Genomic DNA, 27,059 nt, shown 5'->3' with positions numbered 1-27,059 from the left:
ACAGCCAATGAGTTGATACATGTGTAGATTGTAAAATGATGAGCACATCTATCGATGAGTATAAATTACCTTCCTTTTTTGTGTGAGAACTTTCAAGATTTACTCTCTTAGCAACTCTCAAGTATTAAATACAGCCTTGTTAACCTTTTTAAGGTATATGACATGATGACGTAATATATATGTGGACACTGTGAAATGATCACCACCACCCAATTCATGAACACATCCAGCACCTCACAGTTACCTTCCGTGTGTTGTGAGGACAGTTAAGATCTACTCCCTTAAACTTCAAGCATACAGCATGGCACTGTTAACTGCAGTCCCCACACTGCATTAGATCCCCAGGACTCATTCCTCTTACAACTGCAAATCTGTGCCCTCTACCCACCATCTGCCCATTTCCCCCTCCCCAAGCCCGTCTCTGTGTCTATGAGTACAGTGTTTTAGGGCCACATGGAAGTGACGTCATGCAGTATTTGTCTTTCTCCATCTGACTTATTTCAGTTAGCATAATGCCCACAAGGTCCATCCATGTTGTCCCATATTGCATGATTTTCTTTTTTAAAGGCTGAATACTATTCTATTTACTTTTCATATATTGTCCCATATTTCTTCCATCCATTCATACATTGCACTAGCACCTCCAGGGAGAATGTACCAATTTGGTTCTTTCTATTAAAAAGCACCCAAATAGGAGTCACAGGTGAATACCTGTTTCAAAGATCAAATTTCACAGTCCCTGAAATCTGCCCTCTCTACGTAATCTCTGTTTCTCAGTGGTTTGGAGCTTTCACTAAGCTAGTGTTCCAGGAATTTATCAGGCATAGTAAAATATAAAACATTCAGGCAGGGTTCTTTTAAATTCAAAGGAAGCAACTGCTTTTCCTCTTCTGGTGGTGATTGCCATCCTTTGGGCAGTGCAGTCTGGAGCTGGCCAGCACAGGGTACTGTGTCCCTCTAAACCCATAGCCCTCGGAGGCCATGGCTGGTCCCTCCCAGGCTTTGTTACCTGATGCCAAAGGACTCGAGGAAACCTAAGTGCACAGAGTTTGGCCAACAAACACACAGATCCAACAAACCAAAGCTGCCTCAACATTGATCTGGTGTAAAAAACAACCCACCCCCCCCAAAAAAAAATCTGCCGCAAGTACCACGATGAACTCTATCCACGATGCACAACTTTACTGCAAGGATAATTCCTCCGTTGTCACGATGTAACGCTTCCTAAAAAATGTAATGAAATGACACTGAAGGTGAGGAGGCAGCCAGGCAGCACTCTGATTTGTGTGATGTCCGACTAGAGTGTAAGTGTAACAGGCCACAGGCCGTGCCTTCCTCATAGGCAGACAGACAGACCGACAGACGGCCAGAAGACAGCACTGCACCGGCACGTACCACCTGCAGGATGCTGGACACGCTTTCCCAGTCGGCTTCCACAATGTTGCTGCCGCCGTCGACCAGGCCTTGGTAGCCCTGTGGGGAGAGAATGGAGACCCTTTCAACCTGTGTAAACTTTGTCACAGCATTGCTTGATCTTAAATGACATGAGGTGGAAATACAGATGACAATGAAGCTCAGTGACCAGGAGCCCCACAGTCAGCAGACACGCATCCTACGAGTGTGGCCCAGCGCAGTCAACGCTGGGGAAGCCCCTGGAACTGAACCCCAGTAGAGCCTCACCCAGAGCCCTGTTGCCCAACGGTGCCTGAGAGACTGAAAAGGGACACACCCACCCTAAGACTGTGTAACACAGACGTACATGCAAACAGTGGTGTCAGTCGCATCCTTGTCGTGCCGCCATTGGCCCCAGCAAATCCACGCTGCTTTCCGTAAAAAGGAAGCGCTTTTCAAAGGCACAGCGCAGTGCTACCGCAGGCATTCAGTGTACCTGAATGCAATCCTCTGATTGCTGCCCTCACACTGCACTGCCCATGAGTCAGGGCGCCAAAACACACATTTGTCTGGAATCCCAAAACCATCACCTTCCAACTTTAAACGCATCTCGCGTTTCCCCACAGAACATACAAAATTGAGATATACAGAAATGCTTATCAGACTTTTATCTCCTGACGCACTTTCCAGGGCATTTGTCCTTAAAAGGGCATAGGCCTTAACTCTTTAGAGAAGCTTAACAGAATCTAAAACACCTTGAGAGGTCCAAGATGGCGGATTAGGTGGGTGCTCTACCTACTGCCTCCCAGGATCACACCAAAATTACAAATAATTTATAGACATTCAACTGCAGGATTCATCTGAACACTAGCTCAGCAGAACCACTAAACTAAGTAGTTAAAAAAGCGGCCATGTTGAGACTGGTAGGAGGGGTGGAGACACGAAGCACACTGACCCAAAGCCCACAGAGAGGGTGAACGCTGGGAGGGTGTGGGGACAGAGCCCCAGAAAGTAGTTTACAGGCTCTCGGCCTCACGTGGAAGGGTGCTGGCTCGGGTAGTGGATGGCCGTCGGCTGGGGCTGGTTGGCCGTCGGCTGTGGCTGGTTAGCCAATTGGCCGCTAATATAACTGCTGCGGCTACAGAGGAGAGCCGAGGAGAGCCGAGGAGAGCCGAGGAGAGTCGAGGAGAGTGCAGGAGAGTCGTCGGTCGGTTGGCAGAAAAATGGACAGCAGGTCGCACGTCCAGTGAACCCAGCCTCCAGTGAGACCATAGTGGTATGACTCCCCTACCTATGGCTCTGTGGGTGTTCCTTTTTGGCCTCACCATATCCTGCGCTCTTGTGTGGGGAGCGGGAGCAGAGACCCCGCAGGCCGCCCCGCCTGACAAATGGGGCAGCGAGCAGGGTCGCCCGCATGACAGAGGGACGTTGGTGGCTGGGTCCACCCTGAAGAGGGAGCCCCCCAACCGGCCCCACACTGGGCTCCCCAGCCCAGGGATACTGTACCAGGAAGAGTAGGTCGCACATTTGGTAGTGGAAATCAGTGAGGATTCTGTCTGCCTGTCCCAGTGGGGCAAATGGCAGCTGGAGGCCCAGATGCCCTCTTGTGGAGCCAGCACACAGCCTTGCTTGCTGACCGTCACTCACCTGGTCTCTGCTGGAGGGAGTGGCAGCCTGGGGCCCCAGGAGCCTAAGGGAAAGGATTGAACTGAGTGCCTTTGGAGCAGGAGCTGGAGGGACAGGAGCCATTGTTGTCCCTGGGTGGAGCCTGCACACGTGCGGTTCACAGGAGCCCACCATCTTTTCAGGGTTAAGTCCTCCCAACAGGGCCAGGTCTGGGACCACATTGGTCTGGTGGAATAGATGCCTGTGTCTGTGTGCGGGCATACTACCTTGCTGACACCCTGGGCCCCCCCACAGTGTGTGTTGCATTGTCTAGGAAATGCCTGACATCCGGGCTGCTGGCCCCACCCCACAGGCTGCAGATTAGGGAGGGGGGAGGGACTGCAGCCTTGGAAGAACATTTGCTGGAGGGCACTGGTTGGGAGTGGTGGCTGGCCGTGAGTTCTCAGTGCATTTTTGCGGGCTGGTTGCTGGTGTAGGAGCAGAAACAGCACTGATGTGGAGCCACCCACCACACCCCATGGCTCCCTGGAGGCCTGTACCGCCCACCTAGAGCTACATTTCCAGAGGCACTCTGGGCGCCTGGTGGCCGGCCCGACTCCACAGGCCATGGAGGTGTCTTACAGCAAAGGACAGCCCTAAGCAGCCTAGGGAGATTTTGGTGATGAACAGTATCCCAGAGGCCACCACAGCTGCTTACCAGCAGCTCCTGGGAGCCTGCGAGCCTGAGGTGGAGGCTGGCACAAGTGTTGCTTGCGGGGGGGGGGGGGGGGGGGGGGGTATTTTTTTCCAGGTAGGACCCTCCCCCAGGGGGCCAGGTCTGGGACTTCATTGGTCTGGTGGAACAACAACCCCCCCCTCACTCCCTCCCCCCAGGTCCCCCCTACCCATGCACACACTGCCTTGTGATGCGCTGGGACCATGCCCTTTGCCCAGCTGGTTGTGCTTCCTGGGAAAGACTCTTGACTGCTGGGCAGCTGGCCCCACTCCACAATCTGCATGCAGATTAAAGCAGGTGAAGAACCTATTTCCTTTTTTTCCCCTTCTTTTTTGTTGCTATTGCTTTTCTTGTTTTTTTGTTTGTTTGTTTGTTTGTTTTGTTGTTTCTGTGTTTTGTCTGTTTATGGTTTGTTTTCTTTTTTTTTATTTATTAGTTTCAGGTGCACAAGACAAAGCAAAACTTAAACGTTTATCATTTATATCCCTCACACATTTGTTTTCTTTGTATGTGTATTTGGTTTTTTGTTGTTGTTGGATTGTTTTGTTTTGTTTTGCAAGGTGGTTGCAAGCCCACCACTGGTCCAGGAGTCAAGACTACACTGAATTTGTAGAAAACACAGACCATACACTTTAGCCCCCTGTAATACCACCCTGCCCATCTAGAAGTGCATTCCCAGGGGCACTCTGGGCGCCTGGGTGACCAGCCCCTCACCCACAAACCACGGAGGAGGTTTTTTACAGCAGTGGCTGGTCCGCAGCAACTTGGGGAGATTTTGTAGTGAACAGTGACCTAAAACTTGTACTGCAGCCACTTGGGAGCAACTCTTGGGAATTTGTAAGCCTGAGGTGGAGGCTGGCTGCAGTGCCCTCGGGGCGCTGTACAGGGGGTCACAGGCCAAGTACTGGCATAAGATCTGAATCTGCACAAGTGGCACCAGAAACAACACCCCCAGAGGCCGGCTTCAGACCACACCACGCACTGCCTGCTTTGGCCCACAGGCGGCACACAAAGGGGGTTCTCAACAGGCACAAGAGCCTGCAGGGGCAAATCAGCTGAGGGGTCAGCCCTCACACAGCAGCTCATACACGGTGGGCGTTACCAATTCTCATAGCTCCGCAGCCCCATGTCAATCCCACCCACTGACAAGCCAAAAGCAACCAAGGCTCAACTACAACAGAACACTCACAGCACAAGGGATACTCCTGGAACACATGCACAGGAGATTAGGGAGACTGAGCAATTTGACTACAAAGGACACCCACTACATGAGGTCACCCAGCAAAGACTGAAAGACTTAGGTGATCTACCTAATACATAGAAGCAAACAAAGAGCCACAGGCAGAAAGAGGAGGGAAAGAAACATGTCCCAAATAAAAGAACAGAAAAAACCTCCAGAAATGGAACTAAATGAAATGGAGGCAGTCAACCTACCAGATATAGAGTTTAAAATACCGATGATAAGAATGATGAAGGAACTTAGTGAGAATTTCAACAAAGGGACAGCAAGCATAAAGAAGGATATAGAAACCATGAAAAATAACCAGTCAGAAATAAAGAATACAATAACTGAAGTAAAGAATATACTAGAAGGAATCACCAGCAGGTTAGATGAAGCACAGGATACAATCAGCGATTTAGAAGACAAAATAGTAGAATCAGCCCAATCAGAACAACAAAAAGAAAAAAGAATAAAAAACAATGAAAATAGTTTAATAGACCTGTAGGATAACATCAAGCACAGCAAAATTCGCATCATAGGAATACCAGAAGGAAAAGAGGAAGCAAGGGAATGAGAATATATTTGAAGAAATAATGACTGAAAACTTCCCTAACCTGGTAAAGGAAATTGACATATAAGCCCAGGAAGCACAAAGAGTTCCAAACAAGATGAACCCAAACAGGCCAACACCAAGAAATATAATTAAAATGGCAAAAGCTAAAGACAAAGAGAGAATCCTAAAAGCAGCAAGAGAAAGACAGCTAGTGACTTACAAGGTTGCTCCCATAAGACTATCAGTTGACTTTTGTACAGAATCTTTTCAGGCCAGAAGGGACTGGCAGGAAATATTCAAAGTGATGAAAAACCAAGGCCTACAACCAAGATTGTTCTACCCAGCAAGACTATCATTTAAAATTGAAAGAAAGATAAAGAGTTGCCCAGAAAATAAGCTAAATGAATTCATTACCACCAAGCCAGTATTGCAGGTAATGTGATTATAAAAGGGCTTTTTTAAGCAGAAGGTGAAAACCAACTATCTAACATGGACCAGAAATATGAATAATAAAATGGCAATAACTATGTACCTATCAATAATCACTTTAAATGTAAATGGATTCAATGCTCCAATCAAAGGACATAGGGTAGGTGAGTGGATAAGAAAACAAGACCATGCATATGCTGTTTACAAGAGACTTGCCTCAGATCGAAAGACACACAGAGACTGAAAAAAAAGGAATGGAATAAGATATTTCACACAAATGGACACAAGAAAAAAGCTGGGGCAGCAATACTTATATTGGACAAAATAGACTTTAAAACAAAGACTATAATAAAAGACAAAGAATAACAAAGGGATAGATCTGATAAGAGGTCATAATTCTAGTAAACATCTATGCACCCAGCATAGGAGCAGCTAAATATATAAAACAGATATTGACTGACATAAAGACAGAGATCAACAGTAACATAATCATAGTAGGGGACTTCAATGCCCACTGACACTAATGGACCTCCAGACAGAAAATCAATACATAAACAGTGATCTCAAATGACACATTAGACCAGTTGGATTTAACAGATATTTTTAGAGAATTTCACCCTAAAGCAGCAGAATATACATTCCTTTTCAGTGCACATGAAACATTTTTCAAGATAGAGCACATGCTAGGCCGCAAAACAAGTCTCCATAAATTTAAGAAAACTGAAATCTTCTCTGACCATAGTGCTATGAAACTAGAAATCAATTACAAGAAGAATACTGGAAAACACACAAACACATGGAGGCTGAATAACATGCTGCTAAATAATGAATGGGTCAACAATGAGATCAAGGAAGAAATCAAAAGATACCTTGAGACAAGCAAAAATGAAAACACAATGACCCAAAATCTATGAGATGCAGCAAAAGCAGCCCTAAGAGGGAAATTCATAGCAATGCAGGCATACCCAAAGAAACAAAAAATGTCTCAAATCAACAGTCTATCCTTATACCTAAGGGAACTGGAAAAAGAACAGCAAAATAAGCCCAAAGGGAGTACAAGGAGGGAAATAATAAAGATCAGAGCAGAAATAAATGAAATAGAGACCAAGAAAACAACACATAGGATCAACGAAACCAAGAGCTGATTCTTTGAAAAGATAAACAAAATTGACAAACCTTTAGCCAAACTCATCAAGAAAAAGAGGGAACCCAAATTAATAAAATCAGAAATGAAAGAGAAGTGACAACAGACACAACAGAAATACAAAACTTCTTAAGAAAATACTACAAACATCTGTATGCCAACAAATTAGACAATCTGGAGGAAATGGCTAAATTCCTAGAAGTATATAATTTTCCAAGGCTGAATCAAGAATAAACGAAATCTGAACAGACCAACTATTACCAACATAATTGAATCAATAATCAACAAGCTCCAAACAAACAAAAGTCCTGGACCAGATGGCTTCACTGGTGAATTTTACCAAACATTCAAAACAGAATTGTCACCTATTCTCCTCAAACTATTCCAAAAAATCCAGAAGGAGGGAAGGCTCCCAAGCTCATTTTACGAGGCCACCATTGCTCTGATACCAAAACCAGACAAAGACATTACGAAAAACGAAAATTATAGGCTGATATCCCTAATGAACATAGATGCAAAAATCCTCAAAAAGATATTAGCAAACAGAATTCAGCAGTACATTAAAAAGATCACACACCATGATCAAGTGGGATTCATTCCTGGTATGCAAGGTTGGTTCAATATTCGCAAATCAATTAATGTGTTATACAATATTAACAAAATGAAGAATAAAAATCATATGGTCATATCAGTAGATGCAGAAAAAGCATTTGACAAAACTCAACATTGATTTACGATAAAAACTCTTGGCAAAGTGGAAATCGAGGAATCATACCTCAACATAATAAAGGCCATGTATGATAAACCCACAGCTAACATCATACTCAATGGGGAAAAGCTAAAAGCATTCCCCTTAAGATCAGGAACAAGACAAGGATCCCCACTTTCACCACTTTTATTCAACATAGCACTGGAAGTTCAGGCCACAGAAATCAGACAAGAAAAAGAAACAAAAGGCACCCAAATTGGAAAGGAAGAAGTAAACTTATTATATGCAGATAACATGATACTATATATAGAGAACCCTAAAGATTTCACTAAAATCTATTAGAACTGATAAGTGAATTTAATAAAGTAGCAGGATACAAGACTAATATTCAGAAATCATTGCATTTGTACACACTAATAAAAAACTATCAGAAGGAGAAATCAAGAAAACAATCCCATTTACAATTGCTTCAAAAACAGTAAAATATTTAGGAATAAATTTAACCAAGGAAGTAAAAGACCTATACTTAGAAAATTACAAGACACTGAAGAGAGAAATTAAAGAAGATGCAAATAAATGGAAACATATACCATGCTCATGGATAGGAGAATATAGTTAAAATGTCCATACCACCAAAGGCAACACATAGATTCAACGCAATTTCTATCAAACTACCAATGACACATTTCACAGAACTAGAACAAATAATCCTAAAATTTATATGGAACCATAAAAGACCCTGAATAGCCATGACAATCCTGAGAAATAAGAACAAAGCAAAAGGTATCACACTACCTGACATCAAATCATACTACAAGGCTACAGTATCAAAACGGTATGAAATTGGCATAAAAACAGACACATAGATCAATGGGACAGATTAGAGAGCCCAGAAATAAATCCACGCCTATATGGTCATTTAACCTCTGGCAATGGAAGCAAGAATTTACAATGGGGTAAAGACAGTCTATTTAATAAATGGTGCTGGGAAAACTGGAGAGAAACATGCAGAAAAATGAAACTGGACCACCTTCTTACGTCATATACAAAAATAAATTCAATATGGATTAAAGACTTACATGACCCGAAACTATAGAACTCCTAGAAAAAAATATAAGAAGTAAATTTGCAGACATTACCTTGAGTAATATTTTTACTGATATATACCCTTGGGCAAGGGAAGCAAAATAAAAAAAGAAACGTGGGATTACACCAAACTAAAAAGCTTTTTAATGCAAAGGAAACGGTCATAAAACAAAAAGCATCCTACTGAATGGGAGAAGATATTTACCAATCATACATCTGATAAGGGGTTAATATCCAAAATTTATACATATATATATCATACAACTCAAGACCAAAAAACAAGCACCCAAATAAAAAATGGGCAGAGGACATGAAGAGACACTTCTCTAAAGAGGACATACAGATGGCCAACAGACATATGAAAAAATGCTCAACATCATTAATTATTAGAGAAATGCAAATAAAAACCACAATGAGATACCACCTCACTCCTGTCAGAATGGCATCATCAATAAATCATCAAACAACAAGTGCTGGTGAGGATGTGGAGAAAAGGGAACCCTCTTGCACTGTTGGTGGGATTGCAGATTGGTGCAGCCACTACGGAAATCAGTATGGAAGTTATCTCAAAAAATTAAAAATGAAACTACTTATGACCCAGCAATTCCACTCCTGGGTATTCATTCAAAGAAATCCAAAACACTACTTCAAGAAAATATATGCACCCCTATGTTTATTGCAACACTATTCACAATAGCTAAGATATGGAAACAACCGAAATGCCCATTGATAGACGATTGGATAAAGAAACTGTGGTACATTTATACAATGGGGTATTACTCGGCCATAAAAAAGAATGAAATCTTACTATTTGCAACAACATGGATGGACCTAGAGAATATTATGCTAAGTCAGACTGAGGAAGACAAATACCATATGAATTCACTTATATGTAAAATCTAAAGAACAGAATAAATGAGCAAACTAAACAGAAACAGACTCAGAGATACAGAGAAAAAAACTGATCGTTGCCAGATGGGGAGGATTAAGGATGAGGGAGAAGGTGAAGGGGTTAGAAATTGCAAATTGGTAATCACAAAATAGTCATGGGGATATGAAATACAGTATGGGGAATATAATCAATAATGTTGTAAAGATTACGTAGTGTGTCAGATGGGCACTGGAGTTACCAGGGGGATCACTTCACAGACTGTGTAGATGCCTGACCATTGCACTGTACACCTGAAGCTGAAGTTGAATAATACTGAATGTCAACTATAATTATATGGTCACAGGACGTGGAGTACAGCATAGGGAAGATAGTCAATGCAAATTGTAACAGCTGTATACGATGTCAGATGGGTAGCAGACTTGGGGGGAGTTATCACTTTGCGAGGGGTGTAATTGTGTAAGTACTGCATTGCTTTGTACATGCAACTAACAAAATTTTTTTTTTTAAAGAAAGAAAGAAAAGCTTAACAGAGTACTATAGTGGTTTCATGTCCCTACCTAGTGATCGCCAAGAAGAAAGAAGAAAGGAATGAAGATTTTTAATAATGAAATGCCCATTGAGTATGGAGCCTTGTGCATAAATTAATCAATAAGTGCAGGCGCCTTTATCATTGATCAGTTCGTATATTTGTATTTATAAATGTAAAATTTCCATCAATATAATAAATGTACTATTATATAACACCATATATTAACATATTCTATATTATTACCTATGTAATAAATACTATATAGTATATATAACATTACTTATACATATAAATACATAATTGTTTAATTAAGCATGTACTATATATAATTATGTCTAATTATTAATGTACATACTTATGCATTATAGTATAGTACATATATAATGTCTAATCTACATAATATGAATATTTAACATATGAATGCACATACATGCATAGCCATACATGCACATATGTCATATGTGACAAACAGGAAAGGGAACTAGGAATGTAGTGACACAGAACAAAGAGAAGCTGGGAGCCGATTCGCCTTAGAGTTACAGGGGCCTCTGCTGTGGTAACCGAGTCCCCGACCGCAGCCCTCACGCGTCCTGCTGCCCTCAGCTCCCAGAACAGTCTGGTCGGGGACGGCCTGCCCTCCACCCATTGTCTTCATGGGGATACCATGCAGCTCCTCCCAACCACAGCACGGTCCACCTGTAAGGACGCCGTCTGTCCTTCTGTCCCCATCTCCTTTCCTGGTGTAATCCTCAGCCTGTTCCACTCAAAGCACAGAGCCTGATGTGGTTTCACTGTGGGGTGATAAACAAGAAAGGGGCTGGAATGGGCTCCCTCTGGGAGGGGAGGCTTAGCCCAAGTGCTGTGTATGCTGGGAACTCAGGGACAGAGGCTGCACCAGGGACAAATCAGCCGGCTGCTCTAGGACCCCGTGCAAAACCAAGCCCCTCCTCCTGCTAAGTGACCCGAGGGACCTTATTTCAACAAATTAAAAATAGATAGGTAGATATATAGATAGGTAGGTAGAGAATAGATGATTGATAGATGGACGATAGATAGGTGATCAACAGCTAGGTGACAGAGACAGAGGATGCATGGATAGATAATAGATGACAGAATGAAAATAGAGAGAAAGAATCTGGTCTTGCGGTGCCCTTCCAATGACCTCTGCCACCCCTAAACTGCCAGGATCAGTTAAGAATGACCTCGTCACGGCAGGCACAGCACAGCATGCCTATCTTAAGACAGGAGACCATAAGGAACAGTGTGCCATCGGGCGCAGTGCTGGCTTTCTAGCTTCATTGCTATGAAGCTTGGGAGGCTTGGAGGCACGTGAGCAGGCCTGTGGCCGGGGCGCAAGTGTGGACCCCTGTGCTGACACAGACCCCACACAGAGGGCTCCTGAGAATGAGGGAGGGTATTACCCTTCATTAGGCCGGACGGCAAGCATCACCCAGGACCGTCCTGGGCAGGCTGGGTGGACAAGAGCATTAACCACGGGTTTTGACAAAAGGAAAGTGAAAACCTTCCAGCCACGCCAACAGACACTGGGGTAAATTCTGCACATTCAGTCTGGGTAACTAAAGAGATGAGGAGGGAAGGGAGCTGTCCAGCCATGGTGTCACCTACACGGAGGACACTGAGGATGCTAATGGATGCTGAGACTGTGCTGCAGCTCTCAGCAACGCAGGCTGCGGCCACCAACTTCCAGATTATTCCCGCAGCATCGCCCCCATCAGACACCACACAGGACCGGACGCTTCCTCCATGCCGCGCTGGGAAGGGGAGGAGTTCTTTTCCCTTTATTAATTCTCAGAATTTAAACACTGATTTTACAAGAACATTTATTAATCCTTTTTGTTTCGAGACTGTTTTAACATGGCAGACAGTCCCACAAACAAAACGCACATTCTGAAAAGTAGAATGTGATTGGATGATTGTGTGTGGCACGGGCACGGATGGCAAAGCAGGTGGTAGGAAGCCAAGGACAGAGGTGTGAGGGCCGTGCGCACAGCACCCTCCTACTGCCCCGGGGCCAGGTCTTAGGAAATGACTCATTCGCAACCAGCAGTCGTCAAACTCATATAACGTTTGAAAAACAACTACCAAGTGTAGTTTGGGGCTGTGTTTTCAGAGGAAGATGTGACAAAATCAGGAAGAGTGATTTTACACAGACATACCATCATGCATTTGAGTTTTTCCAGGGAAGACTCCTTGGAAGGCTCGGTGTTTATTCCAACCACGACAGAGCCCCAACTTTTTCTAAAATAACACCTGTGGAATTTGCCCTCAGAACCAGTTCTGTGACTCATGTAAGAAAAACAAACTGTACAAATGGTAAAGCCAGGCTTAGTCCTTGAGCCCAAGTAACACTGTGGATCTTGCAGGTCCCACCTCAGAGGAGGACCCTCACAGCCCCTTCGCCGGACACATCAAACCCATCGTCCCACAGAATTTACGTGGAGTCATTGGATCACATTAAGAGTTCTTTTTTTTTTTTTACCCCAATTTTTAGGCATTTGTTAAATCCATTCTAAAAAGAAAATGAGCTCGTCCTTCTGTGGGTGCTGTTCTTTCTAAGAGATCTGTGTTTTTAAAAATTGAAGACCCAGAGGGAGATGGTTGCCTATGCTCACAGTAGGCTTTTTCTTCAGGACACTTCTGTTCAATGTGTGTATGTGTCTCGCCAACTAGACTGTGCTTTTTCTAAATCGGATCCCTGCTTTCTTCAGGCAGCAACTCACTGAACGGCCAACACCAACCCCCAGATGAAACAATCTGCTTAAGAGAACACACTTCACAGGTGTTTTCTAGATATTTCATCAGCGGTGTTCAGACTTCTCCAGGGCTTTCACTGCTTCCGAGTAAATACTATTTTTGCTTCCTATAGGATTAAGGTTTTTCTGATTTATTCCTGAATGAACTGCAGCATTTCGCCTACAGAACTTGAGAGCGAGAGCAAGCAGGTGAGAGGTCGGCTCTGAACCACTCCAGTGTGAGGGTCAGTAAACAGCACAGTGCAAACCAGGAGTATGCAGGAGACGCAGGCTGTCCATGTCAGTGGTTTTCAAAGGTTAGGAATCAGGAGCTTCTGTTCCTTCAGGAAACGCATATGCAGAACCTCCCCCCACCAGGTCCTCAGGGCAGGGATGCTGGGGTCTGGGACTAAGTCAGCCCTGCTCATTGACTTCCCAACTTCAGGGGAAATGCCCCGTGTTGCATTCACACGTGTCCTTGGCGATTCGGTCAACTCCAGAATTCTCAAATAGGTTACAACACGACATGTCGTTGTACAGCCCTAGACCCTGTGCTTGTGGAAACCCAAAAATAAGCCAGCCTCATTTATTTATCCCACGGGTATTATTCAATTATTTCTTTAAGCCACAGCTAGAAATACACAATTCCAACCGAAAGTCATAAAACTGAAAGCCACAGCAGGACAAAGCCAGTCCCCAACCTCCATGCCAGAGAGCCTGTCACCTCATAGTAAAATTACTTAATCAGCCCCATGGTGATAACAGTGGGGGAGGGGGGCAAAGGCAGGGGACAGACGATCACTTCTGCGATTTGAACACTAAAATGGGGACTGTCACTGGATTGTCTGTTGCTGGTGTGAGGACCAAGTCACAGGTCCCACAGGAAGCCTTCAGCTGGGAGCTCAGTGCTGTCATCGTGATTGATCATTGCTCCCCGTGTGCAGCAGCCAACCGGCCCGTGGAAAGGGAAGGGATGCAGGGACCTAGGTGGCCTGCTTTTGTGAATTAACTTAAGGAACTTACCCAACCTTGTCGTGTGCGTGCAGAGCAGGGGACAGGCCAGGCCTGGCTGACTTTGCATAAACATCCACAGGCCAGGTGCACAGAGAGACATTTCATTGTACCCTCAAGAGGGGCATTTAGTGGTTAAGTAGCTTTGCCTTTAAGGAAGTTAAAATGCAGAAACAGTTAACTGCAAAACCTCCAGGAGACACGACAGTGGGATTCTGGTCACCTCACTTGGCCTTCAGGGAACTGCTGGGGGACGGTGGAGACGGCGACAGCAGGGCTGAGAATGGGATGACAAAATCAGACCCGTCCCCAAGATCCAGCTCCGACATTCTAACCTGTTCTTGGTCCTGCGGGTGAACGCCCGCATCCATCAGGGCCACAGCGTCCAAGACCACAGGCAGCTCCCAGACCCCAAACACCCAGGCAGAAGGGACCCACGTGGGCCTCCCTGCTGTGACCTCGCTGGAAAAGGCAGGGGTTTGCTGTTGTTTGTTTGGACACAACCTGACGTTCCTCACTTTAAAAACTGTGGCAGCAGGTGGTTCACCATGTCTGAGAAGAAACATAAGGAGCCCCACGGCAAAGAGAAGGTTTGTGTTAGGAAAGGGAAATGATACCCAATCTAGGAACTGACAGTTACAGCCTGTGTATCAGTGTGTTAAGTCAGGCCATAATGTGCAGAGTCCCAGCCAAGTCCAGCTTGGGATATGTGCTGGTCATTCAAGTTCAGAAAAAAAAGAAGAAAGGAAACCAGTCTGCAGGGAGCCCGGGGACCCAAGGACCCAGGGACAAAGCTGCTCACTGGACCTCCCGGAACAGTGAGGCCCTCAGCACCTCGAGTGTCCAGCCTCTGAAACCAGAATATTAGCCCATGGTGCTGGTCTGATGGCCCTTATTCTTTTGCAACAGGAAGTGCTGCCTTCCCCTCCCTCCTGCATTCACAATGCCTTGTTTGGACAATAAAAAAACAGCCGCTAAAAGTGACAGGCACTGTTCCCAGCCTCTCTCCAGTGTGCAGACCACAGTTGAGCCCTGCTGACGCTTAGCAGCTCTGTGCCTGAGCGGAGCCAAACTGTCAAGAGTCATTTTACACAGGAAAGTCTTTTGAATTAGTCATATTTAAAGAGCCATAATAATAATGATTTTCTGAAGTCTGCAGAAAAACCTTCAGCTAATAGGATTCTGAACCCATACGTTACACTGAATTACAGCCTGTTCTGTAGCCAAGGCTGCAAATAGCAGGTAATTTACGGCTTCTCACACACGGCGCCTGTCTGATCCACCTAAACCCAGGGGCAGGCCACCCCCAGCACCGTCTTTTGCAAAAACATGTGATGTACTTGCCCTTACCATCTCCAAGAAGCTAAAGGCAGCTGTAAGCTTCTAAGGGAATTAAAACAACAACAACAACAAAAAACACCTTGCCTAAAAGGAAAAAAAATCAACAGTTGGCTCAGTAAGTGGAAACAGCAGTTTAATGGCCCCCGCCCGGCCGCTCCCCGAGGCGCCCACGGGCTCACCAGGCAGGACACGCAGCACTGCCCCAGATTCCCAGTGGTCCTGGGCCCGGCACAGCCAGGCAGGATGAACCCGGTGCCAGACGTCTGGCAGAAACAGTGCTTTCCGAGCAGTACACTCCCCAAACCCCTTCTGCCCAAGAAGAAACCCCAAACCCCTTCATTTCAATAACAAGTATAAAGATGTCGCACTGTTTGGTGTGTTGGTCGCCCTGAAAGCTCTAGGTGGACTTAGAAACTGGGCTATAAAGGGACAGACATGTGAGATAAGCCACTGAGTGTTGCTTCAAAATTTGACCCCAAATAGGTCTGGGACAGTGGTCCACACGAGGGAGAGTTTGCTCACCAGGGGACACCCGCGGGTGTCTGGATACATTCCTGTCACTGCTTTGGGAGAGGTGTTCTTGGCTTCTGGGGGGCAGCGGCAGGGGTGCTCTCAGCATCCTGCACTGCACAGGACACCCCCACACTTCCCTGCAAATGCCAGTGGTGCTGCAGTTAAGAAGGAAACCTGTCCATCAGGGCAGCATCCAGGCAGCAGACCAGGAACATGGAGACACAGCTCCAGTTCTGAGAAGGTCTACAGAGAAGTAAATTCAGTCCGGGGCCCCCTCCTCCTGACTCTGTGCCTGGAGAAAACCAACTGAGTCAGAAGCACACACATCATCGCCCCCTCCTGCCGCCACAGCCCCACACCCCCCTCCCCTACAGCCCCCTGTCCGGCTTATGCTCAAAGCTTTCCAAGTGCAGGAAGGGAAAATAGGGTTTTCACCAGACAGATGCGGAAACGGCCAGAAAGGCTCCCCTGCATATCCATCCCATCACTCAGCTACACACGTAGGCCCACAGCTGCTTCTCCAAACCCCTGGGGTCGGAGAGGTGCCACAATGCAGGAGGTTCTGGACCTTAAGAAGCAACACTGATGCGATAGCGTATGTGAACTGGCACTGTCAGGAGTGTGACCTGCTTCCTACCACCTGAGGGACGGTCACCCTGGGCGGGTGAGAAAGGACTGCACGCAGCTCACCGGGGGGTGTTACCCAAGTGACTCAGGAAAAAGCTGGCAGATTTTAGAGATTTTTGCATGTCAGAATGACAGACAGAGTGTCATTATATCTGTCAAAGAGACATGATGATGCTCCAAACGATTTCAATTCAATTAGATAATACTGACCCCCAGAGCGAAGTCTCGTGGGTGTGACGGGAGACTGGGCGAACCCCGAGGTGGGGGATGCCAAGGGCCCCCTTCCACTCAGAATTTCTCTTTTTGGGGGTCAGAGAAAGGGTGCCCTGAGAAACAACTTGTCATCTTCAGACAGGCAATTTCAGTTCAAATGCCTCCGTCTTAAGGCTGTCCCCTCTTCCCTCCAGCTCTAAGAACATCAAAGGCCTAATCACTCCTACTGTGTTTCCCCAAAAATAAGACCTAGACAGACGATCAGCTCTAATGCGTCTTTTGGAGCAAAAATTAATATAAGACCCGATCTTATATAAGGCCCGGTATTATGTTATATTATATTATATTATATTATATTATATTATATTATATTATACCTGGTGTTACATCGTATTATATTATATTATGTTATATTATACCTGGTATTACATTGTGTTATATTATATTTTATATTATATTACCCAGTCTTATAATAAAACAAGACTGGGTCTTATATTAATTTTTGCTCCAAAAGACGCATTAGAGCTGATTGTCCGGCTAGGTCTTATTTTCAGGGAAACACGGTAGTGCCAAGTCACAAAGGCTGCATTCAACTATACCCCCCGAGCCGCCCTCCGTCAAAGTTGCCAATGACCAATAAACCACTTAATACAAATATTAGAATCATCCCAACACCGCTCCACATAAGAATTCTCTGTGACATCTTCCTGACGGAGGTTTGTAGAAATTTCCTGTCTATTTCCCTGAAGGAGATGGGATTGGTTCAGACTTGGGCCTCCTCACTGCCCATTTGCCAAAGGGGGCTGAAGGCAGAGCTCACGCGCTTCAGCGAGGACGTGAAGAAGGAAGAGCCCGCTGCGTGTGAGGGAAGTGGGTTCTGGAACCCACCTTTCTCACTTGGCCATGGAGAGAGTCACCTGCTATTCTTTGCCAAGACTCCTTTAAAGACTAAAGGTTTGTAGTTGTAAGCAGACCTGACGGTTCCATGTCAATTCCTTAATTTTGAAATGTGTGAAGTCTGGTGGGTATAGTTTGGAATAAACCTAGATATCCTCAGAACACAGACAACCACAGGACACAGTGCCAATAAAAAGACAAAAACAGACTTCCAGTCAAGATGGCAGAGTAGGTAAATGCTGTGCTTGCCTCCTCCTATAACCACATCAAAATGACAACTAAACTACAGAACAACCATCGCTGAGAATCGCCTGAAGTCCAGCTGAAACGAAGTCCTATAATTAAGCAAATAAAAAAGCAGCCACGTTGAGACTGGCAGGAGGGGTGGAAACGCAGAACAGGCTGGTCCCACACCCATGTGTAGCGGTTAAGAGTCAGGAGGGATGTCTTGGCTGTGGAGGTCCCCCCTGAGGAGTGAGGGGTCCTAGCCCTACATCAGGCACCCCAGCCCAGGCCTCCAGTGCTGGGAAGAGGAGACCCCATAACTCTGGCTGTGAAAACCAGCAGGGACTCCGTCCGGGTGAGATGGAGAGCTGCAGGTGACCGAGGTGCTCCTCTTGAGGGGCCTGCACACAGACTCACTTGCTCACAGACTCACTCACCCTGGGCTCCAGTGCCAGGGTGGCAGCTTGAAGAGTGCCAGGGACATACCGGGAACTGAACTGATTGGCTTTAGGATGAGCGATAGAGGGGAAGGGGTCAGGGCAGCTCTCTCTGAGGACAGAAGTGCTGGCAGGCGTCTTTGTGCCTTTGTTGAGCCCCCTCCCACCCAACCAGCAGGCGCCAAATCTGAGCTCTCCATTAACCTGGCTTTCACCTCTCGCCCTGCATTGGTGAATCCGTAAGACTCTGTCCCACTCAATTCACATGCCCAACCCAAGCCGCTTTCAGGGGCTTTTCCACACAAGTGGCCTACCTCAGCTCAAGCTGTGGACTTTCCTAAAATCTCTCAAAGGTCCACAAATCCCAAACAAGCAGTGTCTCACCTTGGCATGCCCTGTATTTCTTGCTAAGCAGCCCAAAGCCCAGCACAAGTGGCGACTGGTCTCAACTTGCATGGTAACACCCATCTGGTGGCACCAAGGCTGGCATAAGCTGCAGACATTATAAACTTGAAGTATGGTTACAACTAAGTGGCCACAAGCCTGGCACAAGAGGTGGCTGGCCTCAGCTTACATTGTGGTGCCCACCGAAGTGTCCCAAGCATGACAATAATGACAGCCAGCCTCGGTTCACAGTGTATTTCTCCAAAGCAACTCCAAACCCAACACGTACAACCAACTGCAGATAATTTTGTAGCTCCTACCGGATGGCCCTGAGCTGGGCACAAATGGTGGCTGACGCTGGTCTGCACCAGAGCCCATCTCAGGAAGCTCCAGAACCAACACACCTGGGGACTGGCTTCAGACGACACAGAGCACCATCCAACCAGCTGCACAAATGACACACCACAAGCGTAGCCTCACCTGCACCAGAACCCTGCTAAAGTGACTACTACTCCATGGGATCAGCCTCCACACAACAGCGTGTCTGCTGTAGAGACAACCAACCCTCACAGACAGTTAGCCTAAGAGTCAATCCCACCCACTGACATGCCAACAATAATCAAGGCCCAACTATAACAGGCAGGCGCACACAACCCACACAAAGGACACACCTAAAGCACCCTGCCCAGACTACATAAGGACACTCTGCCAAAACTGGGAGATGTAGCAGGCCTATCTAATACATAGAAATAAACACAAGGGGACAGCCAAAATGGGGAGACAAAGAACCATGTCGCAAATGAAAGAATAGAACAAAGTTCCAGAATAAGAACTAAACAAAATGGAGACAAACAATCTACCAGACGCAGAGTTCAAAACACTGGTTATAAGGATGCTCAATGAACTCAAGGGAAGAATAGATGAACTGAGTGAGAACTTAAAACAAATATATAGAAAGCATATAAAACAAACAAACAGATAAATACAATGACTGAAATGAAGAATACATTAGAGGAAATCAACAGCAGATTAAATGAAGCAGAGGATCCAATCAGCAATTTTGAAGATAAGGTAGCAGAAAACATCCAATCAGAACAGCAAAAAGAAAAAATAACTAAAAAAAAAATCAGGATAGGTTAGGGACCTTTGGGACAGTATCAAGCATACCAATATTCATATCATAGGGGTACAGGAAGGAGAAGAGAAAGAGCAAGGGATTGAAAACCTATTTGAAGAAATAATGATGGAAAACTTCCCTAACCTAGTGAAGTAAACAGACATACAAACGCAGGAAGTGCAGAGTCCCAAAAAAGATGAATCCAAAGAGGCCCACACCAAGACACATCACAATTAAAATGCCAAAGGTTAAAAACAAAGAGAGAATCTTAAAAGTAGCAAGAGAATGGCAGATAGTTACCAACAAGGGAGCTTCCATAAGATTGTCAGCTGATTTCTCAACAGAAACTTTGCAGGCCAAAGGAATTGGCACAAAATAGTCAACGTGATGAAAAGCAAGGACCTACAACCAAGATTACTCTACCCACCAAGGCTATCATTTAGAACCAAAGGAGAGGTAAAGTTTCCCAGACAAGAAAAAGCTAAAGGAGTTCATCACCACTAAACCAGTATTACAAGAAATGTTAAAAGGACTTATTTAAGTAAAAAACGGTAAAAAAATAAGAAAATATAGAAAATAAAAATTCTGACTGGCAAAGGCAAATACTTAGTAAAAGCAGTGGATCAAACAACTATAAAGCTATTACAAAGGTTAAAAGACAATAGTAGGAAGATCATGTGTAATTACAGCAGTAAATTAAGGGATACACACAACACATGCACAAAAGAAGTAAACGATAATGACAAAGCATAAACATGGAGGGGATAAGTAAAAATTGTAGTGATTTTAGAATGTGTTTGAACTGAAGTGATAATCAGATTCAAGTAGGCTGCTATAAACATAGCTCTGTGTACATGCAGCACATAGTCACCACAAGGCACAAACCTATAAGAGATACACAAGAAATAGAGAAAATAATTCAAACACAAACTACAGAAAGTTATCAACATATACAAGAGAGCAAGAGAGTAGGAAAGCAACAGAGAAGAATTATAAAAACAATTAGAAAATAATAAAATAGCAATAACTACATAATTATTAATAATTACTTCAAATATAAATGGATTAGATGTTCTAATTAAGACACAGGGTGGCTGAGGGATAAAAGAATAAAGACCCATACATATGCTGCCTACAAGAGTCACTTCAGATTGAAAGATACCCACAGACTGATAGTAAAGGGACAGAAAAAGATATTTCATGCAAATAGAAATGATAGAATGCTGGGATAGCAATACTTATATCACACAAAATAGCCTTTAAACAAAGGCTGTAACAAGAAACAAAGGAGGGTATACCCCTTTTAAATATCTATGCATCCAACATAGGAGCGCCTAAAAATATAAAGCAAATATTGACAGACATAAAGAGAGAGATTGACAGTAACACAATCATAGTAGGGGGGACTTTAACACTTCATTGCCACCAATTGACAGATCATCCAGACAGAAAATCAACAAGGAAACAGCGGCCTTAAGTGACACATTAGATCAGATGGACTTAATATTTTTAGAAGATTTCACCCAAAACTGACAGAATATACATTCTTTTCAAGTGTACACAGAGCAATTTATAAGACAGACCACACGTTAGGTCATAAAACAAGTCTTAATAAATTTAAGAAAATTGAAGTCATATCAAGCATCTTCTCTGATCACAGTGGTATGAAACTGGAAGTCAATTACAAGAAGAAAATTGAAAAACACATGAATACATGGAGGCTAAATAGCATGCTACTGAACAATGAATGGGTTAACAACGAGATCAAGGAAAAAAATGAAAAGATACACTGAGACAAATAAAAATGAAAACACAATGTCCCAAAATCTATGGGATACAGTCAAAGCAGTGCTAAGAGGGAAATTTATAGCAATACAGGCCTACCTCTAGAAACAAGAAAAATCTCAATCTAACCTTATACCTCAATGTACTAGAAAAATAAGAACAAAGCACAAAGTGAGTAGAAGGAAGAAAATAATAAAGATCAGAACAAAATTAAACAAAATAGAGATCAATGAAACCAAGGGCTGGTTCATTGAAAAGATAAACAAAATTGATAAAGGTTTAGCCAGACACATCAAGAAAAAAAGAGAGAGGGCCCAAATATATAAAATCAACAATGAAATAGGAAAAGTGACAACCAACACCACAGAAATACAAAGGATTATCAGGAAATACTATGAAGAGTTATATGCCAACAAATTGTATGACCTAAAAGCATGGATAAATACCTAAAAACACAGAATCTTCTTCCAAGGTTGAATCGGGAAGAAACAGAAAATCTGAACAGATTGATAACTACTAACAAAATTGAATCAGTAATAAAAAAAATTAAAAAAAAACACTCCCAACAAACAAAAGTCCTGGACCAGAAAGCTTCAAAGGGGAATTTTACCAATATTCAAAAGAATGAATACCTATCATTCTCAAACTAGCCAAAATATTGAAGAGGCGGGAAAGCTCCCAAACTCATTCTACAAGGCCAGCATTTCCCTGATTCCAAAACCAGACAAAGACATTGCAAAAAAACAAAACTATAGGCTGATATCCCTGATAAACATAGATGCAAAAATATTCAACAAAATATTAGCAAACCCAATTCAGCAACATATTTTTAAAAATCATACATCATAAATCAAATGGGATTTATTCCTGGGATGCAAGTTAGTTCACTATCAACAAATCAATTAACATGAGATACCGCATAAACAAAATGAAGGATAAAAATCATATGATCATATCAGAGATGCAGAAAAATCATTTGAGAAAATCCAACATCCATTTATGATAAAAACTCTCAGCAAAGTGGACAGGGAAGATATCTCAACGTAAAAAAAGGCCAAATATGACAAACCCACAGTTAATGTCATACTTAACAGTGAAAAGCTGAAAGCTTTTTCTTTAAGATCAAGAACAAGACAAGGACGTCCACTTTCACCCCTTATATTCAACATAATACTGGAAGTTCCAGCCACAGCAATCAGACAAGAAAAAGAAACAAAAGGCATCTGAACTAAAAAGAAGCAAAACTGTCATTATTTGCAGATGACCTGACACTATATGTAGAGAACCCTAAAGAGTATATGTCTCCTCGTGCAAGGGAAAGACCCTCTATATATAAAGTGGAATATTACTCAGCCATAAAAGAATGAAATCTTACCATTTGTGACAACATGGATGCACCTAGAGGGTATTATGCCAAGTGAAATAAGTCAGACTGAGAAAGACAAAATTCCATATGATTTCACTTATCTGTCAAATCTAAAAAACAAAACAAACGAAGAAACAAAACAGAAACAGACTCATAGGTACAGAGAACAAATTAATGGTTGCCAGATGGGAGGGGCTGGGGGACTTGGTGAAAAACATGAAGGGATTAGGAAGCACAAATTGACAGTTATGAAAACGGGAATGTAAAGTATAATATAGGGACTATGGTCAGGAATATTGTAATAATTATTAATAATTATGTAATAACTAATAATTATGTAAGTGGGTACTAGACTTATTGGGGTGATCACTTCATAAGGTAAATTAAGTGTCCAACCACTATGCTATACACCTGAAACTAATATAATACTGTATGTCAACTGTAATTGAAAAAGTAAAAAAAAAAAAAACAAAAAAAACACAACTCTTAAATCTGAGGAGGACTTAATGTTGACCAGTCACTATGTCAGTTTCAATGCCAGCGATTTGACAGGCACACAGCCACCAGCCCTACCCCCATCGCCAGCAGAGGACCACCCATCACAGCAAGTACAGATTTGGCTCTTGGTTTAACGCTGGGTGTCTTGACATTTGGGGCCAGACAGTTCCTTGTTGGGGGCCATCCTGTGCACTGTGGGAGTTGAGCAGTGTCGCTGACCCCCACCCACTAGATGCCAGTAGGAGCCCCCCAACCCCAATAATGGGACAATGCGAATGTCTCTAGACATTAATGTCCCTGGGGCTGAAACACAGCCCCTCACTGGTTTGATGTGGGATTGGGGCGCTCCTCCCAGCCTTGCCAGTGACAAGCAGTGACACAGAGAATGTGAACTGTCCACGGGGACCAGTCAGTTCCTTTAGCTACAAAATAACTGAAACGACTTCCTTCCCTTCCCTCCCCACACTGCAAAGTCATCGTGGACGCCAAGTACCTCTGTGTGTTGAGGGGCCTTCAGCTCAGGGAGGCTGCAGCCTCACCTGGGAGGGTACCAGGACCAGCGCAGGCAGCAGCTAGCAAAACCCAGAGTTTCCGGGGGAAACGTGCTAGATACCAGAAGTCTACGTGGATCCACCTTCAGCGAAGCTAAAACGTTTCTTTAATTATAACAGAAGCAGCTGACATGAGGGGGCTCCAACCCCTAAGATTTATAAAACCACGTTCACGTATCGGGAAGTGCCATTAGGCCGGGTGTGTGATGTCTTCTCTCAAGTTCTAAGGCAGGATGCAACCCCATCCCTTCCCCCAAATACAATACAATAAAAGAAAAAGGAGAGGAAGCCGTGTGCATGCATGCACGCTCTTCAGCAGTAGCAGGAAAAGTCATCATATCCACACTCAACGTTGTAACTTGTAGAAGTGGGGGAGGGGTGAGTGTGGCCCATGCCTAACGTGCTCACTCCACGTCAGTGAACAGACAGCGTCCTCCAGGGGAGGCCTAGGACGGACTCCACAAGGGCAATCTGGCCCTAAAAACATCCGAAGAGAAAACGATGGAATAGTGGTCTGGAAATGCTTTGATTGGCTTCATCGTGTTAACATTGCCCAAAGCAGATAGGTACAAACCCAAACCCTCAGAACCACAGTTTAAAAAAGCAACCAAAGCACCTGACAAAACATCTTTGCAAAAAACAATAAACAAATGGTTACTCGGACCAATGAGCAAAGACTGTGAGCCACCTTGTCACCAAAGGAGAAAACGGCTCTAGTAAACAGCCCGGGAACCCATTTCAGCTCTGGGGAGTGAGATGGGGGCCACACACTCAGAACCATGGATGTGGCTGGCACCACTTCTGTGCACAGTGTGGGCGGGGGGTGGGGGGTAAGCTGGAACAGAATTCACTTTGGTGAGACACATCAGAGACATTATAGGATCCCATCCCTTCTAAGTCAGTGCCACATCCTGGGGTCCCCAGAATGACACAAAGCACAGAATAGCCTCACATATTAGTGTTAAGGTAGCTGAAAAACAGGCAGTGACCTAAATAATCCAGTGGTGTGGGAATGGAGTGATCCAGTAAATAAACAGTTGGCTAAAGGATGAGACATCAATTTGATGGAATGTTACTCAGACACTTGAAGCAATAGTTGTGGAATGCATATACCACACAGAAAATCATCACCACAATGGTAGGTAGAAACATACTACAACACTGGGAGGAATGCAAATGAAACAGAGTGGCCTGGAAGAAATTAAGCCATTTAAAAAGTATTCTCTTCCTCACATTTTTAAAGCTTTATTATGTGTATAAACTTAAAACTAAATATGTTGGGGTTTTTTCTTAGTAGTTTTGTGGTCCAAACTACATTGGTTCCTCCCCCCAGACACTGCTCACTTCTAAGTTTCCAGGACCTCAAAAGCAGGAGATAGTGGGCCATGGCCGCTGTTGGATTTCAGACTCTTTGTTTTAAAGTTAACAGATAAACAGATACTAAGAAGTTAACACATAAACAGATACATTAATGGTGCAAAGCTCAAAGTGGCCTCTTTTCCCATTTATTCTAATGTTTGTTCAAAGTCAGCCCCATTTCCAGTGACTATATCACCTCTACAAGGTCAAATGAGAGCCACAACACAGGTGGCTTGCGATCAGCGATCCTGGGAGGCAACGTCAGAATGGCATTTTGTGCCCATGTCATGTCCTTCCTCCCCTCGCTCCCACACACACCTCCCACAAGTGCATCAGGACCAGGGAGCACGCCCTCCCAGGGAGGCTGCCCCAGGGGGACTTTCCTGGGCCCTGAGCTCCCTGCTGGCCACCTGAGTATGCTGTCACCGCCCACCCTGGCTGCGGTCAGCAGAGCCCAAGGCAGGCAGGCGTGAGAGCTGAGGGTGAGCCAGGGGATGAGGACCGCCAGGCGACACTGACCTCATAGATGAAGTACACCTTGGCCCCCACGTAGATGCCCATGCGCACGACAGCTCGGACCGCGGCGTTCATACCTGTGGGGGGACAGGACAGCGGTGAGTACGAGCTGAGCAACTGACTGGCTGTGACCAGGAGGCTCCCCAGCCGAGCAGCACTGGGGAGGAGCCTGGGCAGCGCTGAGCTCAGAGCACCTCTCCTCACAGGCTCGGGACATGCACCAGCCGCCTCGACTCTGGACGAATTTGCAGCAACTCTGCCCAGTGGCAACACAACGCAGAGGGCCCGCGTCTGTCTGCGGTTAGCCAAATTCAAAGAAAATGGCACTGACAAGGACCATGGGTCTATGATGTGAGGAGGAGATGAAAATTAATTCCATCACCAGCTACCGTGTGAAAAAAAACTGAGTCAACGGCCTTAAATGCAAAGTCAGTGATGCATTTTATAAAAAGTGAATTAAACCTACATGCTATAAACAATACCCAGCCAAGGGAAAGCTAGGACGCTCCCACACTTTCTCAGAGGACCTAAGAGAAAAACATTAAAAGCACTTTGCGTGAGGTATTGAGCCCACACACTCCGTCTTGCTTCCCGCTGAAGCCATGGCGCGTGGAACACTTGCCTAAGAGCCAACCGAACAGTCTAATTTTCCATGTCCTGAATCCCGTATCGCCATTTTAGCTGATGGGCTAGTGCCATGGGGAGAGAAGTGACAAGGAATGAGGGCCGCTCCTTTCAGGGATGATACATCCTGTGCCCCCACGGGAGCAGCAAAGCTTATTCCAGCCAAGCCGCCCTTGGACACCCACTGCTTCCAATCTGCCTCCTTCTAAAAACTTAAATTTTGGAATCACAAGTCAGGAATAAGGATGTTGGAGAGCGTGGACCACCACTTAAGGGATACTTTCGGTGAATTGAAAAAGAAAAAAAAAAAAAATGAAAGCTTCTGTGGCTCCAGAATGACGCTCATGGACACGGACACTGACATTGTATATATTTATATGCAAACCTGCTCAGAAGATGGTCAAGTTTCCAAATTATGTTGAGCCGGGTCTGAAATGCTAGAATTAAGACCTCTGCAAGGTGATAATGTTGAAAGGTTACAATATTTGTGTCACTGAAAAAGCTTTGGGGGAGGTGTACATATCTTGGAAATAAATCCACATTGA

The 27,059-nt window shown here is 44.5% G+C and overlaps 1 protein-coding gene across 3 annotated transcripts in view; it reads right to left on the bottom strand.

Moving 5' to 3' along the window:
* Nucleotides 1–27,059, bottom strand: part of PFKP (phosphofructokinase, platelet) — a 65,639-nt gene that overhangs the window by 27,889 nt on the left and 10,691 nt on the right. For 2 of the 3 annotated variants that reach the window (XM_074325044.2, XM_074325042.2), the window contains exons 2-3: nucleotides 25,894–25,967; nucleotides 1,396–1,473 (exon numbers count right to left, since the gene is read on the bottom strand). In XM_074325044.2, the coding sequence (XP_074181145.2) occupies nucleotides 1,396–1,473; nucleotides 25,894–25,967 (152 nt within the window). The remainder of the gene's footprint in view (nucleotides 1–1,395; nucleotides 1,474–25,893; nucleotides 25,968–27,059) is intronic. The other variant, XM_074325043.2, reaches the window with a different exon arrangement.

The sequence above is a fragment of the Rhinolophus sinicus genome, chromosome 1 (genome assembly GCF_057876585.1).
Source record: "Rhinolophus sinicus isolate RSI-liver-muscle chromosome 1, RSI-T2T, whole genome shotgun sequence".
Taxonomy (NCBI): domain Eukaryota; kingdom Metazoa; phylum Chordata; class Mammalia; order Chiroptera; family Rhinolophidae; genus Rhinolophus; species Rhinolophus sinicus.
Note: the sequence above shows the minus strand (reverse complement) of the source record. Positions and strands in the feature narration are given on the sequence as shown.